Genomic DNA, 18,995 nt, shown 5'->3' on the forward strand with positions numbered 1-18,995 from the left:
GATCCCCCCCCCCAGCCTACCTGCGGAGCCGGGACTGGCTGTGGAGAAACAAATTGCTGCACCAGCTTACACAGCGAGCTCTATTAGATGAAGATGGCTTTGCTCGTAGTAGAAATGGCTTTGCCCGCACTTGAAATAGCTTTGCCCGTGGTAGGATTTGTTTGTGGGGTTTTCTTTGCCTGCCTTGCTCTTCTTTACTATGAGCTTAACGCATCAAGACGTGTTCCCCTCACGACCATCAGCACTCTTGATAACGCACCATGGCCGATCTTCATAGCAACTGTTCATACAAATCTTAAATATATTAGCTAAAGCTATTTGGGCTAATAAAGCTATAGCAGAGTCACTATATAGTGACTCTGGCTATAGCCTAAATATATGTTGTTTATTTATTTTTTTTTGTAACAGTTTCTTTTTTTTCCTCTTTATATCTTAAAATTTTCTGAAGGTGTTGCGACGACCGTGCCAAATTTCTCAACTCAATAACTTACTTCGGTCACAAGCACGTTTTAACGTTCGCGTTTTGTCGCTTCTACCTTTTTCTGGACCTTTGCTATGTTGAAGTGTATTGTTTTTGATATGATGGTCAGAAATAAAAAAATAACTGAACTGACTGAAAAATCATTTCTTTTGGTTCAGTCAGTTGGTTCTTGGAACAACTTAATTTAGAGCCTCCACGTGACCACTGACCACGTCATAAATCTCACAAACTCTTTTTTGCCATGTTACAGATCTCTATGCTTCAAAGAGTCTGGAGTAAACGTTGGGATAAGACAAGACCAAAGCAGTTGACAGTAGAGTAGAGTTACCCCGCAAAGATTTGGTGAAGCTCAATCGTCTTCGTACTGGAGTGGAACGTTTTAATTATAAGCCAATATGTTTCATTAGGGTCTTCTGAATAGTCATCCTGTGTATGTGGATCAACCTCCCAAACCGCACATCATATCATTCATCACTGTCCCATTTATGAACTTTAAAATGCCAATCTTTTAGCGCTTGATAGCTACACAATCCAATACCTGGATGAAATAACGTGACTGCTACCACCTCATACTCAAGAAGACCAGTTGCATTTTAGGAACGGATTTCTTACGAATAGCCTACATACGTAAAAATAAATAAAATATAAAAGTGCAAGTATTTTCAAAGCTAGAAAAAAGTGATAGCAGGTTTGGAATCAGAAAATGTATCTAGAAAAGTTTTTTGTATCTCTGATTCAAAAAATTAGTTAAAATTTGTTGACCAGTAATAATCAGGTTTAGATTTAAAAAGCTCATTTGCACTACAAGTGTTCGAGTGATTCAGGACCAAAATATCGTAATTATACAAACCACGGACGCTACAGATTGCAGAACCTAGTTTTAATTTTAGATTGTGGTTGCAGTGGTGCAAGTTTTGGAAGCAACAGTCTTAAACTTTTTTAGTATTTCAAGTCTATTTTTAAAAAATTAAGTTTGACTTTTTTTAAAATATTCTTAACAATGAAACTTCAATTATTTCAAAATATGGATTACGGGTTACCATAAGACAACTACAGTAGGCTATGTTTGAAAGCATGTAGGGTAGGTTTACTTTTGCCTCTTTTTGTTGGCAAGCCAATGGACAGTTACAACATTGACAATTTTTCTGATTAAATTGAAACCTACTTCTAACTACATAGCTTGTCATTGTATGTTCAGGCTGTTTGAACTATTCTATTTTGTCTAGTTTTGCATATAAATGATATTTTGTGATTGACGAGAACTCATTTGATAAGATTTGGCTATGACTTTAAAACCACCTTCAAAAAACTATAAAAATTAAAAAGGTCAAATCAAATATGGACAAATATGATAACCTTGGATTGGTTGGTGAAGGGTCTTATGGCATGGTTATGAAATGCAGAAACAAAGAAACTGGCCAGATTGTTGCAATAAAGAAATTTTTTGAAAGTGAAGATGATAAAGTGGTGAGAAAGATTGCCATGCGAGAAGTTAGAATGCTCCGGGTAATGCTTTATGCTAGCTTTATTTAGGCTAGTAAATTAGTGTTGTGTAGGCTACATCAGAGTGTGATCAATTACAGAACTTCAAGTTCAAGTACATTAACACCTTAAAAATTTTGATCACTTTACTTCCAAATGTAATAAATCACACATTTCAATTAGAAAAATTAAATGTTTTAATGTTTATCAATGATTTTTTTTACCATTTGATTTTATCAAACAAGTAGAGTCGTTTTTGATAAAGATTTGGTTGCAATGTAAAAGTCCCGTTTGAAACCCAACTAGTGACTCAACCAAAGTACTGATATCATCCATACAACTTACCAATACAAATGTACCGTAATTGTAATTTGGATTAAAGTTTTTTTGAAAGTATAATTACACAAAACTAAAAAGTCTCAAACATAATTACAATAACATGAAAATTATGTAATTAATTAGCTTGTATTCAATTGCAACCAACACTGGTATGGTATACAGATATTTTTTTCTAAAACAATTCCTTCTTTTAGCCTAGCCACTAGTTACACTAATTATCGTACGTAATGTTTCAATTTCAAAATACTTTTGCCTGTATCTATAAATACATTCCATGCTATGTGCTTACCTCAATGATAAAATTGCACTAGAAATACAGACGAAATCGGTTAATTGTATCATCTATTTGTCAAACGTTTTGATATGATTATCCGATGATACGCTGTAAATGAGCGGTATTGCTGGGAATTTGCATGTGCTAACTATAAGCTGCAATGTACATTACAACTGATACAATTCGACCAACTGTTTACAACTTTGGTTAAACCTGAAAGAGCTCTTTAGTTCTGCCCTACACAACACAATATTGTCAGGATTGTTCCAGAGCATGTATGATCAAAGCATTTTCCTGCAAAAAGCAGCAATTGGAAGTCTTTAATCTTACCAATCTCTGTGTTGTCACAATGCGAATTTTAACCACTGGTGTGTTTGTTTCAAGCACGCTGTTTGTAGCTCCACAGCTGCTGCATAGTTATGTGTATGGAATGTGGCTTACGAAAATAGAAGTGTGGAAGAAAAAGTCACTCATATGTTTGTTTTAAAATCACATTTATAATTAATTAGACTTTTGCATTTTGGCAACAGAAATTACGTCATGAAAATCTTGTAAATTTGATTGAAGTATTTCGAAGAAAAAAGAGGCTGTTCCTGGTGTTTGAATTTGTTGATCACACAATTCTTGATGAAATTGAGAAATCTCCAGATGGTTTGAGTGAAATGACAATCAGGAAAACTCTTTGGCAAATTCTAAGAGGTCTTGAATTCTGCCATAGCCACAATGTAAGTATGCATTTATGAATTAAAATAATCTTTAAAGAAAATTGCAAACGTTTTTCTTAACTCTGTAGAACTCCCCCAATAAAAAATGCAATTTTCAGTATAATGTGTTTTTTTAAAAGGTATAGTAGTAGTACAGCCAACACAGAATATTTAGCTGTATATATAATTGGTTGCAAATTTGCAACATTGGGCTATAACAAGTCGATTGAAAGCATTTTTGTTTTATTTTCTTCACAAATATCCATTTCTCTTTCCCAAAGTTAAGTAGGTACTTTCGAAAAATCTTTGTTGCATATCTGCAACATAAGGGGGTTAAACATGTCAAGCTACTGATGCTGATGCAAGTGATATAGATGTTGAGTTTTCTATCATCAAATTTACTTCCTACTCACAAAAAGCCTATTTTACCCTTTCTAGAATCATCAGAAGGTTCTTATTCAAATAGAATCTGAGTTGAGTCTTCAATGTTTTCAATCTTTTTTTTTATTTATTTATAGATAATTCATAGGGATATCAAGCCAGAAAATATTCTTACCTCAACAGATGGTATCATCAAGCTCTGTGACTTTGGATTTGCTCGAACCTTAGCATCAACTGCCGAAATTTACACTGATTATGTAGCCACACGTTGGTACCGAGCCCCTGAGCTATTAGTTGGGGACACTAAATATGGAAGGTAGTGTTCACACATATTTAGAACATTATTGGGATTGAAAGATCAAACTAAAAACTTCACATTCATTCACAGAGTCTTTTATCTAGAGACAATATTTACCTAAGATTGTCAAATAGGATTTCACAGCAACCATTATTTTTCTACCATTTAGGATATTCTGAACTTTATCAGGCAGTCTCCTTATGTATGATAAGTATAAAATAAAACATTTATATTTAAGATGAAAGGTTTGGATTTCTGTTTGTGAGCAACTTCTTGTAGAAATTCATTGAGCAGTTACTTATCAAACATTTGAAGTTAATAATTTGTGACGTGACTGTCCAGTCTGTTGTAAGTTACAATGTTTTTGCTCACTGTCAGTTTTTGAATACAAAGATATTGATAAACTAAAGTCATGCTGACTGTTGAAAGGTCAAAATAAATCTGGTTATCATTTTCAAAATTTTATGGTAGCCCAGCCTGCAGTCGCTAGAAGAACGCAAGAAAATATTTTAAAATCAGATGGATGCCTGATGTGCAATCTTATTTTGTATGTAATATTAGATATATTGAATACTGCCAGTTATTGATTTAAAATTTGCCCGTAAAGTCTGCTGCCATACTCAAAGTAGAGATGTCAGGCAAGGTAAAGCTAAAGTTCTTAGCAGCATCAGAAGCATAGTAGAACACACTTAAGGGGATTCTGAAATTATTATTCATTAAAAACATTGATTATTATAATATCTTATGCATTAGTTAACAGGGCTGAGAAAATACAGTCTGTGTAATGCATGGAGCCTAATTCATGATTTTGATATCTTATGTGGCCATCACAGAGCAGTGGATGTTTGGGCTATAGGCTGTTTAGTTGGAGAAATGTTGCAAGGTGATCCTTTATTTCCGGGAAAGTCAGATATAGATCAGTTGAGCCGGATTCTCAATTGTGTTGGTAAGATTCAGTTAAGTGCGAGTTGCATCCAAGATGTAAAGACATTTGTTCATTTTGAAACTTTATAAGTAAATCGACAGTTTTCAAATTATAGTGTGGACTGTGAAGTCGTGTCAGATATATCCCATGCTGCCATTTTTAAGAATTGATTACAGCATCAAAATTTTTTCAATGTTACCCATCTCTTAACAGTCTTGTTAACAAGCTTAATATCTGTGTCTTGTGTTCATTAAAAGTATTTGTAAGCTGTGATCATTACATTCATTTTCATTTTAATAAAATAACAAATCATTTGTTGATCAGGTGATTTGTGTCCAAGGCACCGGGAAATATTCCAAAGGAACCCACTTTTTCTTGGCATAAAACTCCCAGAAGTAAAAATTATTCAGCCTCTCGAAAAAAAGTTCCCGTACGTTTCTGATGAAGTTCTGGACTTAATGAAGGTGGTAGCTGAAGATATGTTTTAGCACTGCATGTGTAAAAGTACATCTACCATTTGTAGGCTTAGTTGCCTTCAACATCACCTTGTTCTTTCCTCATGTTGAGGGTCACTTGCAATGTACTACTGCTAACAATTTTGAGCTTTTTGTGAAGCACTTTCATAATATAATATCGTCTAATTTGTGCAGTTTTTTTGACTAAATCCTTTTTCCTATTTTTTTGTGTTGTGTCTTTGTTTCCTTTTCTATGTAATGAATTTTGCTTAATTGTGTCTTCAAAATATTTCAATTTTCTTCTTTTGGCTATCTAAGACATTTTTGATTTGAGTTAAATTTAGATAATAATTCATCGTTAGTGACCTTTCGTTTTCATGAAATTTTGAAAACCCACCTGTATATTCAGAGCTCGAAAGCATTAATTCGTTTTTCCATTCTGTGTTTGTGATACGGTTCATGTTTCAGAATTGTATGAGAGAGTTGAACAGATAACATTTTTTGACATGTTGCTGAATTTTGATTGATTAAAACTTTGTTATTTTTCCGAATGTGGTCCTGGCAATTTCTGAATGTCATTGGCACATCTTCCTTCTTGGATTATGTCCAAGATAAAAGTTTTTACTTGTATATGATATATATATATATATTTTTATTAACAACTGTAATTAATTCTACAGTGCTGGAATGTCTTATAATTTTGTAGTATCATTGGTTTAATTTTTGTACCATTAATTTTCGTATTGATTTTTTTACCAATTGAATTAACATTGTCTAAAATTTCTTGAAGATCTTCTTGTGATTCAGCTACCAGAACGGTAGCATCAGCATAGCGTAACTTTGTTAGAGAATAGTTACGGTACTTTATTAACATTTATTTAAAATTTTTATACATTTGCATGTGACTATCCTTAAAAACTTTAACAAATTACGCTAGACCACAATCCAGTGTTGGTTTTGAATGCATTCAGTCGCTAAAGTTCTGGGCATGCGGTTCATATTTTTGTGATGGTAGCATACAATTGCAGCTCTTTGCAATTCAAAAAAAACAAAAAACACGAAAATCTAACGTCTCAGGGCCTCAAAAATGTTTGGTCAATTTAAGTCAGTTACATTTTTTGTTTATTTTAGGAATGCCTCTGTCTAGACCCAAACGAACGCCCGTCTGCCTCTCTGTTGCTGCAACACGATTTTTTTAACGAAGAAGATTTTGTAAACAAAGTAAGTGGGATGTAGCACGTTTGTCATAGACATTTGTCAGCATCTTATTGTTAACCTATATATCAATGGGGTCTGCTACTATTCGGTGAGTCCGATTCGGTGAGTTCCTAACCTCTAACCCTAACCCCTAACTCTAAAACGGCAATGATAATTAGGCTACGGTACCCGATAATTAAAAAAAAAAATTGAAAAAATCCCCCGTTAAGGGATCGGACTCACCGAATCGGACTCACCGAAACGGGCCATTCCGATATCAATGACACTTTAAACTTTTCATCAACAGGATTCACAAAACTAATTAAGTATTGTTGCTTCACGAAAAAACGTTTACATGAAGTGATAAGTAAGTTTTTCATTTTAAATATGAAAATATCTTCAATGATTTACACAACAACAAGATTATCTTATTATTGTCTCATTGATAATAGTGATTACCGATATAATTGAAGGCCTTCTTCTTCCTTGGGTAGTGTGCTGCGTATGTTTAATATTTAACTGTGATTTTGCTAATGCTGCCTACATTGCATACACAATCAGTCCTTTTGTACATTGATTCAACGTCTGCAGACTGATTTGCTGGCTGCGTAGCTCTGTACCCTATGATAATAAACGTGTACACTTCTTTAATGTCATTGTCTTGACTCAGGTTATTCCTGATTTACGCGCCAAGTTGACCCATGACAACGCAACTAATCTGCTCGCGAGAAAAGAGGCCAGTGAAAAGAGAGCACAGGAGAAAGAAAAGAAACAAAGAAAACAAAATGTAACTCTTTACTCCAAGAAACCACATATTTATTATATCTAAAACTAAAAGACAATATTGGCCAACTCAATTGGGTACGATTCAAAATAAGACGAGCTCACTGACCTAGTCATTATTGCTCTAGTGTTGGTAGGCCTGGGATCGATTCCAAGTCGGGTCATACCAACTAAGGTGTACCTTAAAAAAAAGTTGGAGAATTTATGCTCTCACCCCCTACATTTGTGCCATTTGATCTAAAAACAATGTCTGTTAAATTTGAGACAGATCCATTGATATTTAGAAGTCAACCTGGAACTTTGAATTTTTATACTATAATGTCATGGGTGGACACTGGACATGTACCGTACAAAGTAAATTGTGACAATACAATTAATATGCACAAAATTCTTTGCAAAGAATGATTTTTAAAACTATAGTATAAACCTATTTAGGTAGCCTACTTTCCTGTTATCACCCCACCACATCTGCTTTTTGACTACTCCGGCTCAGAGCCTCTGGCTCGAACCCCCTACATAGGGTTAAGGGGCTGATATGTAAAAAAACGTTAGAACAACCAAAGAAGATTTATTGAGGTATAGGAGTAATGGGTGGTGGGGCGATAACAGGAATGTACTCTACCCCTAATAATGAATAATGTTGCAGAGTTTAATATCAACCACATGTCGATTCATCGCAGGCGAGAAGAACATCGTGCACAGGTGGTACATCATTTACATAAAGAGTTTACGGGAGATGGGGCACTTATTGTCCACTGGGATGGAAAGTTAATGAAAGATTTAACAACAAACGAGTATGTTGACTACCTCCCAGTTCTTGTTTCTGGTGGAGGAGAGATTCAGCTCCTTGGTGTCCCAAAGATGGGGTCAGGAACAGCAGAAGCACAAGCTTCAGCTGTATTGTCTTGTCTTAATGACTGGGGTATTTGTGACCGTGTCCAGGGTCTAGATGCTTACCGTGAATTCCTTAAGTTTTCCATCATTTTTCTTGGAGAATCTCCAGACTGAGGGGTTCATTTCATGGCCCCAGGGGCAATGCACTATACCAGGTGGATGGCAAAGGTCATTAATGTGATGAAACTCTGGTTATTTCGTGTTCAATTCCAGTTAACCAACAAGGAGCTTCAAGACACTCGTGACTTAGCTCTTTTTGCTGTCCTGGTTCATCTCAAAGCTTGGAACACTGCCCAGGTAGCTGTGGCTGCTCCATGGAATGATCTCCAACTTTTGAGTGAACTTTTTAATTACCCACACCACAAGGAAATCGCCACTGCTACAAGCAAGAAGATGGCAAACCATACCTGGTACCTGTCAGAAGAGTTGGTGGGTCTGGCATCCTTTGACCCCTCTGTCCCATATACTCAACCAAGAAAGAGATGGTTTTCGTCTTCAGGAGGAAGGTAGTGATTATATTTTGAAGCGGCCAAAGGTGGATGTTACATCTTCGGGTAGTTTGGAACGGAATGGCCCGTTTCGGTGAGTCCGATCCCTTAACGGGGCATTTTTTCAATTTTTTTTTTAAATTATCGGGTACCGTAGAATAATTATCATTGCCGTTGTAGGGTTAGAGGTTAGGAACTCACCGAATCGGACTCACCGAATAGTAGCAGACCCAGTTTGGAATCCTTTGTGACTTCCAACACTAGAAGCCTTTTTATGAAATTAAAGATTGAGACTGATTTCATAGAAGACCTGGATACAGAAAGTTGGAATGTCTGCCCCAGTTTCAAGTCAGCACAGGCCAAGTTGAAAAACCTTGCAGTGGCGAATGACCATGCAGAACGTGAGGTTGCCATCCAGGAATTCAATGGGTATTTGACAAAGGGGGAAGAACAACTCCAATTCCTCCTTCAAGTCATTTCTGAACATCGAATAAGTTCCCCGATACCAGGAAGGAAGCCTTGATGGTGGCAACCAAACTAGCAACAAAGAGTAGACTGGCATCTATGCAACCCCTGCCCACAAGCAGATAATATCTATTCCTATAGGGGGGCCTGCCTGGGGCCTTGGTGTCATCTAAAAATGATAATATTGTCGAGAAAGATCAACCTTAATTGTACAATCCAAGATATGTGTAAATCTATTGTGTTAATGGCAAATATTTAGGCTACTCAATGCTAATATTGGTGAAACTTCAAACTCAGAGGTTGACCTCTAAACCTTGTTCGATTTGTCTGAAACTTTATAGGATTTGTTTTTAGGTAAAATGGCACAAATGTAGGGGGTGAGTGCTTCAACTTTCCAAATTTTTTTTTACCTATGTAGCTAAGGTACACCCTAATACCAACGATTTTGAAAACTGTACCTATTGTGTTCTTTTTTGCATAACCTACAGAAGGAAAGTCGGGTAACAATATGGTGACATCGTAAATGTGATACAAGGTTGAATAAGGTACTGTTGCTAAAAGCCCTTAGCTGTAGCTGTTGTAGAGCAACAAAAATAAACCTTATCATAAGTAGTCAAATTCAATTAAGCTCAGTGTGAATGAAGTCGCCCATTGGCTATTTCATACTACTTTGGTCCGAGACAACCCAGACAGTAAAATCCGTCATTTTTACATTGATTTAACGTCTGCAGACGTTGAAGCAATTTAAAAATGACCGATTTTGCTGTCTGGAAAGTAGCTTTTTGAGCACTTGCAATTTAAAGCATGAATTATAGTGAGAAGTAGAAGGGAGAAAAATGCTGCTGCGTTTTGTTTTAGACTTTCGTCATTCTAAGCAATGGTTTTATACATTTCAGCTACATTTACAAAGTATGTTTCTCGGCAGACGAGTGTTGCACGAACTCAACGATAGACACGTGTTTTGCCCATGAGGCTGGGCTCATCAGTACCGCACCACTAGTTCTTGCCACATAGTTCTCATCCGCTGCTTTTGTCAGTCAATTGAATTCTTAGTATATTTTTGTTCAGAATTATATTAAATTGTTCAGGAGGAGGTTTCAAATAATTCTTTCGAAAATAAAAGCTCTTCAACCGAGGATGGAAGCAAGAAACCATCAGACACCACCGATATTAAGGTAACGGAATTTTGGATACTGTATTAAAATTAACTTGTTCTGAACAACAAAATTTCTTTACGGTGTGACTAATTAAAAATTATTTTTTCGAAGTGGATTTTATAGAAGCCTAAGGCGTTAAAGCGCAAATATGGTCCGTTTTTTTATGCAAACTTAAATCTGCACCTCACACGAAAATTCTATACCCCTCTTGTAACCCTGCACTAGTCAAAGCGGATAGTTTAACTTCCAGCAACTACATTTTCATTGACTCTTGTCACAGTACTGTTTGTTGTTTTTATAAAAACTACATTTATCTTTTTTGTCTGACATCTATTCAGGACAATTCTCCTAAACAACCTGAAGAAATTTCTTCTCCTAATAAAAATAGCTCAACAAAGCCGGCCATGAACACTGTTACACATAGTCTTACTTTAATGGATACCAACGCGCAGTCGAAAGGGTCGGATCAGGTATTTTTGTTCTTTTGACCAGTAAAGGTATTTTTGAAGTCAGTGACATTAACTTTTTGTTATTTTGTTATATAACTTACTGTTATTTTTATATTAAGTTATTTTGCCCTTAACTACCTCATTAGACTACAAGCTGCCCAATAGAGATTTTTTCATCCTATGAGCTTTTGGGGCTCAGGATCTATCTTTTTAATACCCCAGATTTACGATGCTCCCGGACTACACTGGAAGGATATACAAGAGAGGAGCCAGTCTTTGGTTTCATCATCCAAGGCATGCATAGTTGCATACCTTCCACTGTGTTACGTTGTTGGTGTACTTTTGACCAGCCAAGTGTGCTAAGATTAACTATAATCTCTTGATCGTGTAGCGTTTCTTTGGCCAGCTGATTGTTTTTCTTTGACACATTGTGCCATTTATTGTATATCAGACATAGACATTAGAGTTAGACAAAGGCATGTTTAATAAAAGTTCTTAAAAAATAAAATTTAACGAATCGACGAATTAGACGAATAAAACGACTTCTTCCCGAACTAACGTAAATGTGACGATTTATGTCGTTTTTTTTTCTGCTTTCTTTTACAATAAATGTAAACATTGTTCTATACTTTCACTGCCTCAATCACAGTAGCCCCTTGCAATGTATTGATTCAGGGCGTGAAACCTTCTGTGAGTGTCACCAATGAATTCCATCTCTCTGGTCCTTTTACGCACGGATGGGAGTCATGTCCAGCCTCCACCACCGAAGTTCAGAAGCAATCCAACCAAAGCATGAACAAGACCACGGAAGAAAGCTTGGGACCATCCTTTGATAGTTTCATTGATGATTCCTCGCCTTCCATGAGCACGATAATTCTAGAACCATCTCTTGCAAAAAAGCCTGCTTCCAACTCGAATCTTGACGCAAAATCGTCAGAACTAACTGAGCCATTGCAAACAAACTTTGAACTCGTGAATTCAAAATCAAAAGACTCAGAAGTTGAGATAGACCCAACGTTTTCGGATAATTTAACCCAGAAACAAACACAGATGGACATAGATAGAACGGACAATCTGCTGCCTGATGTTGAGAAGTCATCCACCTCAAAAGATATTCCTCCAAATGAGCATGAAATCCAAGACGAAGAGAGGAGAAGACCTTCAAAAGATGTGGAATGTTTTTCTCGTCAGAGCACAATTCCTCCCATCTCAAAGCTCCAAAACTCACGGATGAGCTTAGCTCCGGATCCAGTTCTATCCATCAGCAACTCATTGTCATCCTCTCCAATAAACAAAATGGATAATCTATTAAGGGCTTCTCCAATTCACAGGTATTTTTTATCTGTTTACAGTTTGTCATTGATGCGCCATGCTTGCATCCAGGCAGCAAAATCTGTCATTTTACATTGATTCAACGTTTGCAGACGTTGAATCAATGTAAGAATAACGGAATTTTTTATCTGGGACTTCAGTGTGACCAGAATGACCAAAAATACGATGTTGTAGCATTAAATAACGTGTTAGCTGACATAATTTTTGTATGTAATTACTAATCTACCACTGTAGATTTAAATTAACTAGTTAGCAACTTTACTTCTTGACTTGAGCTCTTGCTACGCGAGTGCAGTGGCACCAATTTGCCTCATCGCTTTAAAATGTTATTCTTTCTTTTTTGGAAGCCACACCGAAACAATGGTAGTTGTAGTGTTTTCAAATGAGTTGGCCGACTGTTAATCTGTCTGATTGGATTGATAAAATAAGAGCTTTTCCTAGCCTTGTAAGGTATTTGTAGACAATTTCTAACTACTTTTCGATAATGATTTTTCGTGTCACAACACTTAAACTTTACTGAGATACTGAAATACATGCACAGAAAGAACAGAGTTATTGATCGGACAAAACTCAAGATTTTACAACAATATTTCCCAAACATTGCCAATCAAAAGAAAAATTTTGAAACTATACAACGATTTCATGTTTTGACTTTATAAAATGATTGCATTACGTACATACTTGAGACAACGTTGAAAGAAAGTAATTATTTCCAGAGGAGCGGAGAAAGTCAAGAAAGGCCTCACTTTGACTTCGAAGATAAATGATCACAGCCAACAGGTTCCATCATCTTAAGATAACAATCCTTTTGTTCTCTTCATTTGTTCAACTTATTACACTTTTCGTAAATTATGCTGCAAGACAGTAAGTTGGCAGCTATCCAAAATAGTCCTTTCCCGTTTTTTGGTCATAAATATACATACAAAGAAGACTTGCTTTGCATAATCGGGAATTGCCAGTAATCGCCTATATTGGTTATAGGTTTTGATTTGTTACTAAACTGCAATTTACTGAAAAGTATTTCATAAACGTATTCAGAAACTTGTAAGTAAACTTCATTTATTTCCTTCGTGGTGCATTCATATCGAGCAGAGCTTTGCTTATGCATCCTGAAACATTGAAGAAATTCAGCCACCTAGTCTTTCTGCATTGATTTAACCGCTGCAGACGTTCAATCAACATAAAAAGGACTGATTTTGTGAACGTTTCAGATGCCAGGCAGTAATTTTCGATTATAGATCATTTTTATAGGTCTTCTTTGACCACAACATGTTCCCCGATAAGACACCCCACTTTGAAAAGATGATGATCTCCATGTCTGGTGCAACATCCATGACTCATCCAGCTATGAAGAAGAGCATCACTTCTCCCTCCACGCAAGGAGCTCTTGGTAGTCCATTGGGAAGCATTGGTGAGAGAAGAGTGTTTTGAAAAGAGTAACATTTGGAAAAAATTCTTTGTCAGATCAAAGAAGCATCATAACTTAGCGTAACGCTTATATGTTTGAAGAGTAATTAATCTTCGAAAACCTAACTTTTAAAGTGTTTTGTTAAACTCCACAAAACACAGTCGCATTTTGAGAGTCGAGCAGACGTTCTGACCACTTGGCATCGCAGCTGAAAATAGCCGGGGAAGGTCAGTTGTTTTTTTTGAATTTGTCGGAAATTGCACGAAAATAAATATACTGTTACCCTTCCATTTGAAGCTATTATATATCATCAACTCATCAAATTCATTCTGGGATACAGGACTTGGCAGTATTCAACACATGCGCCAAGTCAGGGAAGACAAATCCAACAACCTCCCTCCATGGACCTCGTTCATTAACGATGACAAGGCTGCTGGAACTCAATCCCCGTTCAACAGTGGAAACCAAAAGTTAGCATCATGTGCACAGCCTTGTGGGATAAACACGTATTTGCATCTGATTGGGACGTTTGTGTGTTAGAATATTTGCTATATGTAGCATAAATTGAGAAAAACAAGATAATAAAGATCATGAGTATTTAACATCATTGGCTATAGTTTGTTCTCGTGTTGTAGAGATAGGCTATTCAACACTTCAGTGCCAAGTCAAGGGTTTCTTATTCGATTACAATCGGTCAGTTTACACACCTGCATATTATAAAACTCAAAGCCTTTCTTACAGAATGATTTTTGGTGGTCACAGATTCTCTTATTCAGCCTCATCTTGTGTTTCGAACCAATTTAACTATTTTGTAACCTCCAACCTTCATTTGTCAGTTTTGTTATTAAGAAATCTTGAAAAAAAAGTAATTCCTCTCGTTTGGTTTTGCTGAGCTTTTATAAGTTGATCGCCCTTCCTCTTCAGCTTTGACAATAAGGTCCACAAACAGTTGGAAGATATGGGAAGAACAAGAGATGAGTTTTCGAAGCAGCACAGACACGATAGTAAAGTAAGTGCCATTGCTTGAGTAAACGAAAATTGCTATGAAAAGTAGCTTCTGTCATCTTTTTTTGCCTTTTTAACCTCTCTATTGTTTTGTTGTCCTTTTTCACTATCTCTGACTGGTTTTATTGGTGGTTGCATTATATTTTTGTCAAGAACTAGTTTAGACTTTCAGCGACTAAACCGGCAACCGCTAGATTATGCTGATAGAGTAGGGGTGTAGCTTGTAAAATGGACTAAAAATGCGTTATTTAACTTGAGGTATTGACAACCTGCATTTACTGTTGCAGCATCGTCATCAGGCCATTGAGGAAAAACAAGTCAGGTTCGTTTCATTTTTCTACTGACTTGATCTAAAGTATTTCTGTGCTGTTTTTTTAAGGTGTAGGGACTGTATCAATTTATTTAACTTATTATCTTCTATTTCAATCTCGAGCACATCTTAACTTTTACATTTTGTCGCTTCGTCATTTTTCTGAACCTGTTATGTTGGCATGTGTTGTTTTTACTGTGATGACCAGAAATAAAAACAAATTGAAGTGAACCCTATCATCCCCTGAAAGCATTGAACAAATGCAGCAACTGCCCAAGCAATGCTTCACTTTTGCACTGGCCCAATGAAACTACAAGAATTTTTTCTACCTCAGTGCTTCAATTCATGGCGATCTATATACACAGGCCTTGACAACGTGCGAACTGGAAGCCTGACTGGAGGCCGATATTATTTTGATTTTCAACTCCAAACTGAATTGCTTTATATCCGTTTGAAAAAATACTTTTGAGAACTCAAATTGCCAAAGCGTGATCACTGAATCTCAAATCACTGCTAAACTTCTAATATTACGTCACAAATAATGTGAAATCTCTCAATTACCAGTGTTGCCAGACGCTTTTTGGATATCCAACACACGTGCCAAAAGCTAGTCCGTTATTTCAATGGTAACAATAACACAAAAGTAACTCAAAATCACACAAAATATACTGGAAGACCATAGTTGTTAACTAATGCTGAAACTATCAACTTATACTAGCGATTGTGGCTAATAACAGATTGGACTTCAGTCAAATTTGAAACTGCACGTTAACATGGCCTGTGTACAGTAATACTACAGTATAAAGGTCGCCATGCCTTAATTCTACGTTACGTTTATTTATCTGTAAGTTGTTGCTTTTTTATTTGATCGTTGTGTGTCTTCAGGAAACTATCTAATGCGACGCAAAATGAAAAAGAACTCAAGCACGACTCAAGAGCAACAAAGCTTCCAGATCTAGGAACAAAGAACTCGATCAGTCAAGAACGGGAGCCTTTCCCGATGTTGAAGCTTCCTGGACCGGATGGTTAGTCGTTTGTTTATATTGGCAACCTTTAACCGATGATAAACAAAGAACTATCCAAACTATACAGTTGACTTAATAACAATCACTTGACACTTAACTTGAGTAAAATTAAACAATAAAAAGACTAAACTCTCCAGTATGCAAATTAAATGTAACAGTAATTATCCAGGTTGACTATACGCGCTATTTAGGAGTCACAATAGACAAGTTCAACTGGAATAAGCACATTCATAACCTTTTGAAAAAACTATCATCTTATGCAGGCGTACTGAGTAAACTTAAGCAATTTATTCCCTTAAAACTTCTCATAAATATTTATTGTTGCATTGCACACTCTCACCTACAATTATGGAATTATCAACTGGGGATACGCACCCAAAAATATCTGAGAAGGATCCAAATTATGTAAAATAAGGTCATTAAAATCGTCACATAGAAGCATTCGCAATGAAAACGAAATTGCTACCGCTCTATCAAGATAATGATATACTAAATGTAAATTCTACTCATAAGCTAGAAATAAGCAACTTTATGTTCAAGTTTTACAATAACAAGCTACTGGAGAACTTCAATGATTTCTTCACACATGCATCATCTATGCATTCGTATGACACCTGACGCTTAGGTTCCAATTCGCTTTACACTCAATAAGCAAATACCCAATTAGTTTAAAAAAGTTAAAAATGCATGGAAATTAAGGTATGGACAATTTACTCCTGAATATAAAAGAACGTTATGGCAAAAGGCTATGAACTGTTCAGCAAAACCCGGAAGCAAAACTTGCAAAAAACACTTCCTCAGTAAACAAGAGTTGTGGAAGCGACAACTACCCACCTAATTTTTTCCCATGCCATTATTTTCCTTTTTAACTTTTCTTGTGTCCACATTAATTTCTTTTTTTTTCTTTTTCTTATTGTTTCATTTTACAATTTAAGTGACGTAATATTTCTTTTCGTAGGCTTATATCTGTTTGTATTAGAGAGTGCAGACTCGACGACCTCTCACGCTTACACAGGGCTACAGTATTTCGCACTCTCTCATTGAGTGCACACTGCACACTGTATGTTTTCATTTTTTTTACGTTTTATTTGCATCCGAACAAAAACAAATGACCGACTGACTGACTATTTGATCTTAAATAGTAATCAAGCAACCTGATCTTGCGCGGTGATTGATAATTTCCACTTTGTGATGCATCTTCAGCTCAGAAGCCAAAGAAGTCCACCTTTGTTTCCATTCCCGCTCTGGATCATGGAGGAGTGCTGAAATTCCAGCAGAAAAGCCGGGTATGTTAATGCTGTGCGCAAATGTGAAGAGTATGGGATTTACTTTCGTGTTTTGGGTATTACATTGGCAAGCTTTTTATTACTTCTCGACTTTTTTTTTGCTGCATTGCAGAGTCCATCTCCAGAAAGGAACCCAGAATCAAATCTTCCATCTGTTCATTCAAAGCACTGACTTTGCCGTCGCCACACAACTGCGCGCTCTGATCGACACGTTCTGCTGTTGAGACATTCAACCTTCTGAATTTCTGATGAACACTTAAGATTCGCCCAGGGATATCTAAAGAGATATTTTTTTTTAGATATCCCTGGATTTGCCTTTGCTTACTCAATATCAAACTTCTGTTGCTGAAATCCTATGTCGTTTTACGAGATTTATGATAAAAGTATTGCTACAAAGTATTTTAATAAGATTTTGTCTTCAGTGTTGGCTGCTGCTTCAACAATACTTAAATTGGAGTCAGGGATCTCTGAAGAACGGGATGACTCACTTGTTTTTGCCCAGGACACTAGTAGGGTAGATTTTCAAAACCCTGCAAACTTGTTAATGTTTTTTTTAATTACTGTTCTAAGAGGTCAATACATAACGCTGATCCACTCTTTTTGATGTTTTAAGGGCAACTTAACCCACTTCGTCAGACCACATTTTAGAGATTATTACAAGTAGCCTATATGACCAATAAGCGGTAGCAAAGTGGGCTTCAAAAGGATATAGGAATACGATTTGCAAAGATAGTGATGTAACAGTGAATGCGTGAAAGGGAAAGTTTCTTTAAATGCCGGTAGGGCCACTATACTAAAACTATACGATGTTGATTTGATAATGACGTTTAACACATCCAACTATTTTGGTGCAATAGGCCACATTTCTTTAATAAAAATAGTAAGGAGGTGTGGATACTGGATAGCCTGAACATAGCAATGCTGGGACATTTCCGAAAAGGCACAAACAGTTATTGTAACTATTCACTGTTTTGTATCTATTATAATAAAATTACATATCAATCATGAAGATTCATGACTTGCTTGCAAAAACATACCACTACCGACCTCTAAGAATCACATTCATAATTCTCAAAATCGTGTGTTTTTTTTACCCTACTAGTGCCCACTAAAACACGGAAAATTCTCAAGTGAGTCATCCCGTTCTTCAGAGATCCCTGATTGGAGTTAGGTCAAGCTTTGAGAGGAGAGCGAGCTGGTTTATGCACTAACAGATTGTAGTCTTCAAGCAACCTGTACCGTTCATTCCATATTCACGTTTCATGTAGCAATAAGCATGTTTTCAAAGAGTTGTGGGCTCGTAGACACAAGAAGGTTATTCAGCAGCATATAGCCAGTAAACAGAGAGGAGATTGTAAACTCCACCCCCCCCCCCCCCTACTTCTATCAGGCTTGTGATTTGAACGTTGCAATTTCAATGCAGTGGTACAGCCCGTATGACAATTTGCCACGCTCGCTACGGCAAAAGCGACTAAGCTCATTGTTGTTGGTGTGCTTGAACAGTCTCACTGAACGACAATGCGCCAATGGTGCTCGCTCAGTGATACAATATAAAGTGATATTAAATTAAACGTAATAGTTAATCTTGTTTGTTGCAACGTTTTGAGGCCATGCCCAGTTCATTCTAGATTCTATCGATGCACAATTAAACATAGCCTGCTTTATCATTTTTACTAACGGAGCACCCAAAGTCCAATACACTTTTGTTATTTTACCAAACTTTCAGTTTAAAAATCTATCGGCGCTTACGTTTGAGGCTGCCCTCAGCACTAGCTTTTGCGCAGTGACTGGTCGTATTTTGTATTAATTTAATGGTATGTTAGATTTAATGAACAAAATATATTTTTTTACACACTT

General features: G+C 36.4%; 1 protein-coding gene across 3 annotated transcripts; it reads left to right on the plus strand.

Annotated features, from left to right (window-relative positions):
• The first annotated feature begins 1,684 nt into the window (after positions 1-1,684).
• Positions 1,685-18,995, plus strand: LOC145766296 (uncharacterized). 3 transcript variants are annotated; one of them, XM_082577973.1, is made up of 18 exons: positions 1,685-1,987; positions 3,107-3,301; positions 3,799-3,977; positions 4,793-4,905; positions 5,209-5,348; positions 6,471-6,560; positions 7,207-7,323; positions 10,255-10,341; positions 10,662-10,793; positions 11,448-12,103; positions 12,821-12,884; positions 13,356-13,515; positions 13,853-13,982; positions 14,437-14,521; positions 14,805-14,839; positions 15,713-15,852; positions 17,056-17,138; positions 17,251-18,995. In XM_082577973.1, the coding sequence occupies exons 1-18, from the start codon at positions 1,820-1,822 to the stop codon at positions 17,308-17,310; spliced, it is 2,634 nt and encodes an 877-aa protein (XP_082434099.1). In that variant the 5' UTR covers positions 1,685-1,819; the 3' UTR covers positions 17,311-18,995. The 3 variants fall into 3 exon arrangements, 2 of the variants coding, with proteins under 2 accessions (XP_082434099.1, XP_082434100.1); XM_082577974.1 differs by lacking the exon at positions 17,251-18,995 and having other exon boundaries at positions 16,995-17,116; XR_014288703.1 differs by lacking the exons at positions 15,713-15,852; positions 17,056-17,138; positions 17,251-18,995 and having other exon boundaries at positions 14,362-14,521; positions 14,805-14,822.

This window comes from Aplidium turbinatum, chromosome 3 (assembly GCF_918807975.1).
Source record: "Aplidium turbinatum chromosome 3, kaAplTurb1.1, whole genome shotgun sequence".
Taxonomy (NCBI): Eukaryota; Metazoa; Chordata; class Ascidiacea; order Aplousobranchia; family Polyclinidae; genus Aplidium; species Aplidium turbinatum.

What these genes read in the sequence shown, in the direction of transcription:
- LOC145766296 (XM_082577973.1), top strand. Translation starts at nt 1,820, where the DNA reads ATGGACAAATATGATAACCTTGGATTGGTTGGTGAAGGGTCTTATGGC. An exon ending in CAGACACCACCGATATTAAG is followed by an intron (nt 10,342 to 10,661) that starts GTAACGGAATTT and finishes ACATCTATTCAG; the next exon opens with GACAATTCTCCTAAACAACC. An exon ending in TAGTCCATTGGGAAGCATTG is followed by an intron (nt 13,516 to 13,852) that starts GTGAGAGAAGAG and finishes TCTGGGATACAG; the next exon opens with GACTTGGCAGTATTCAACAC.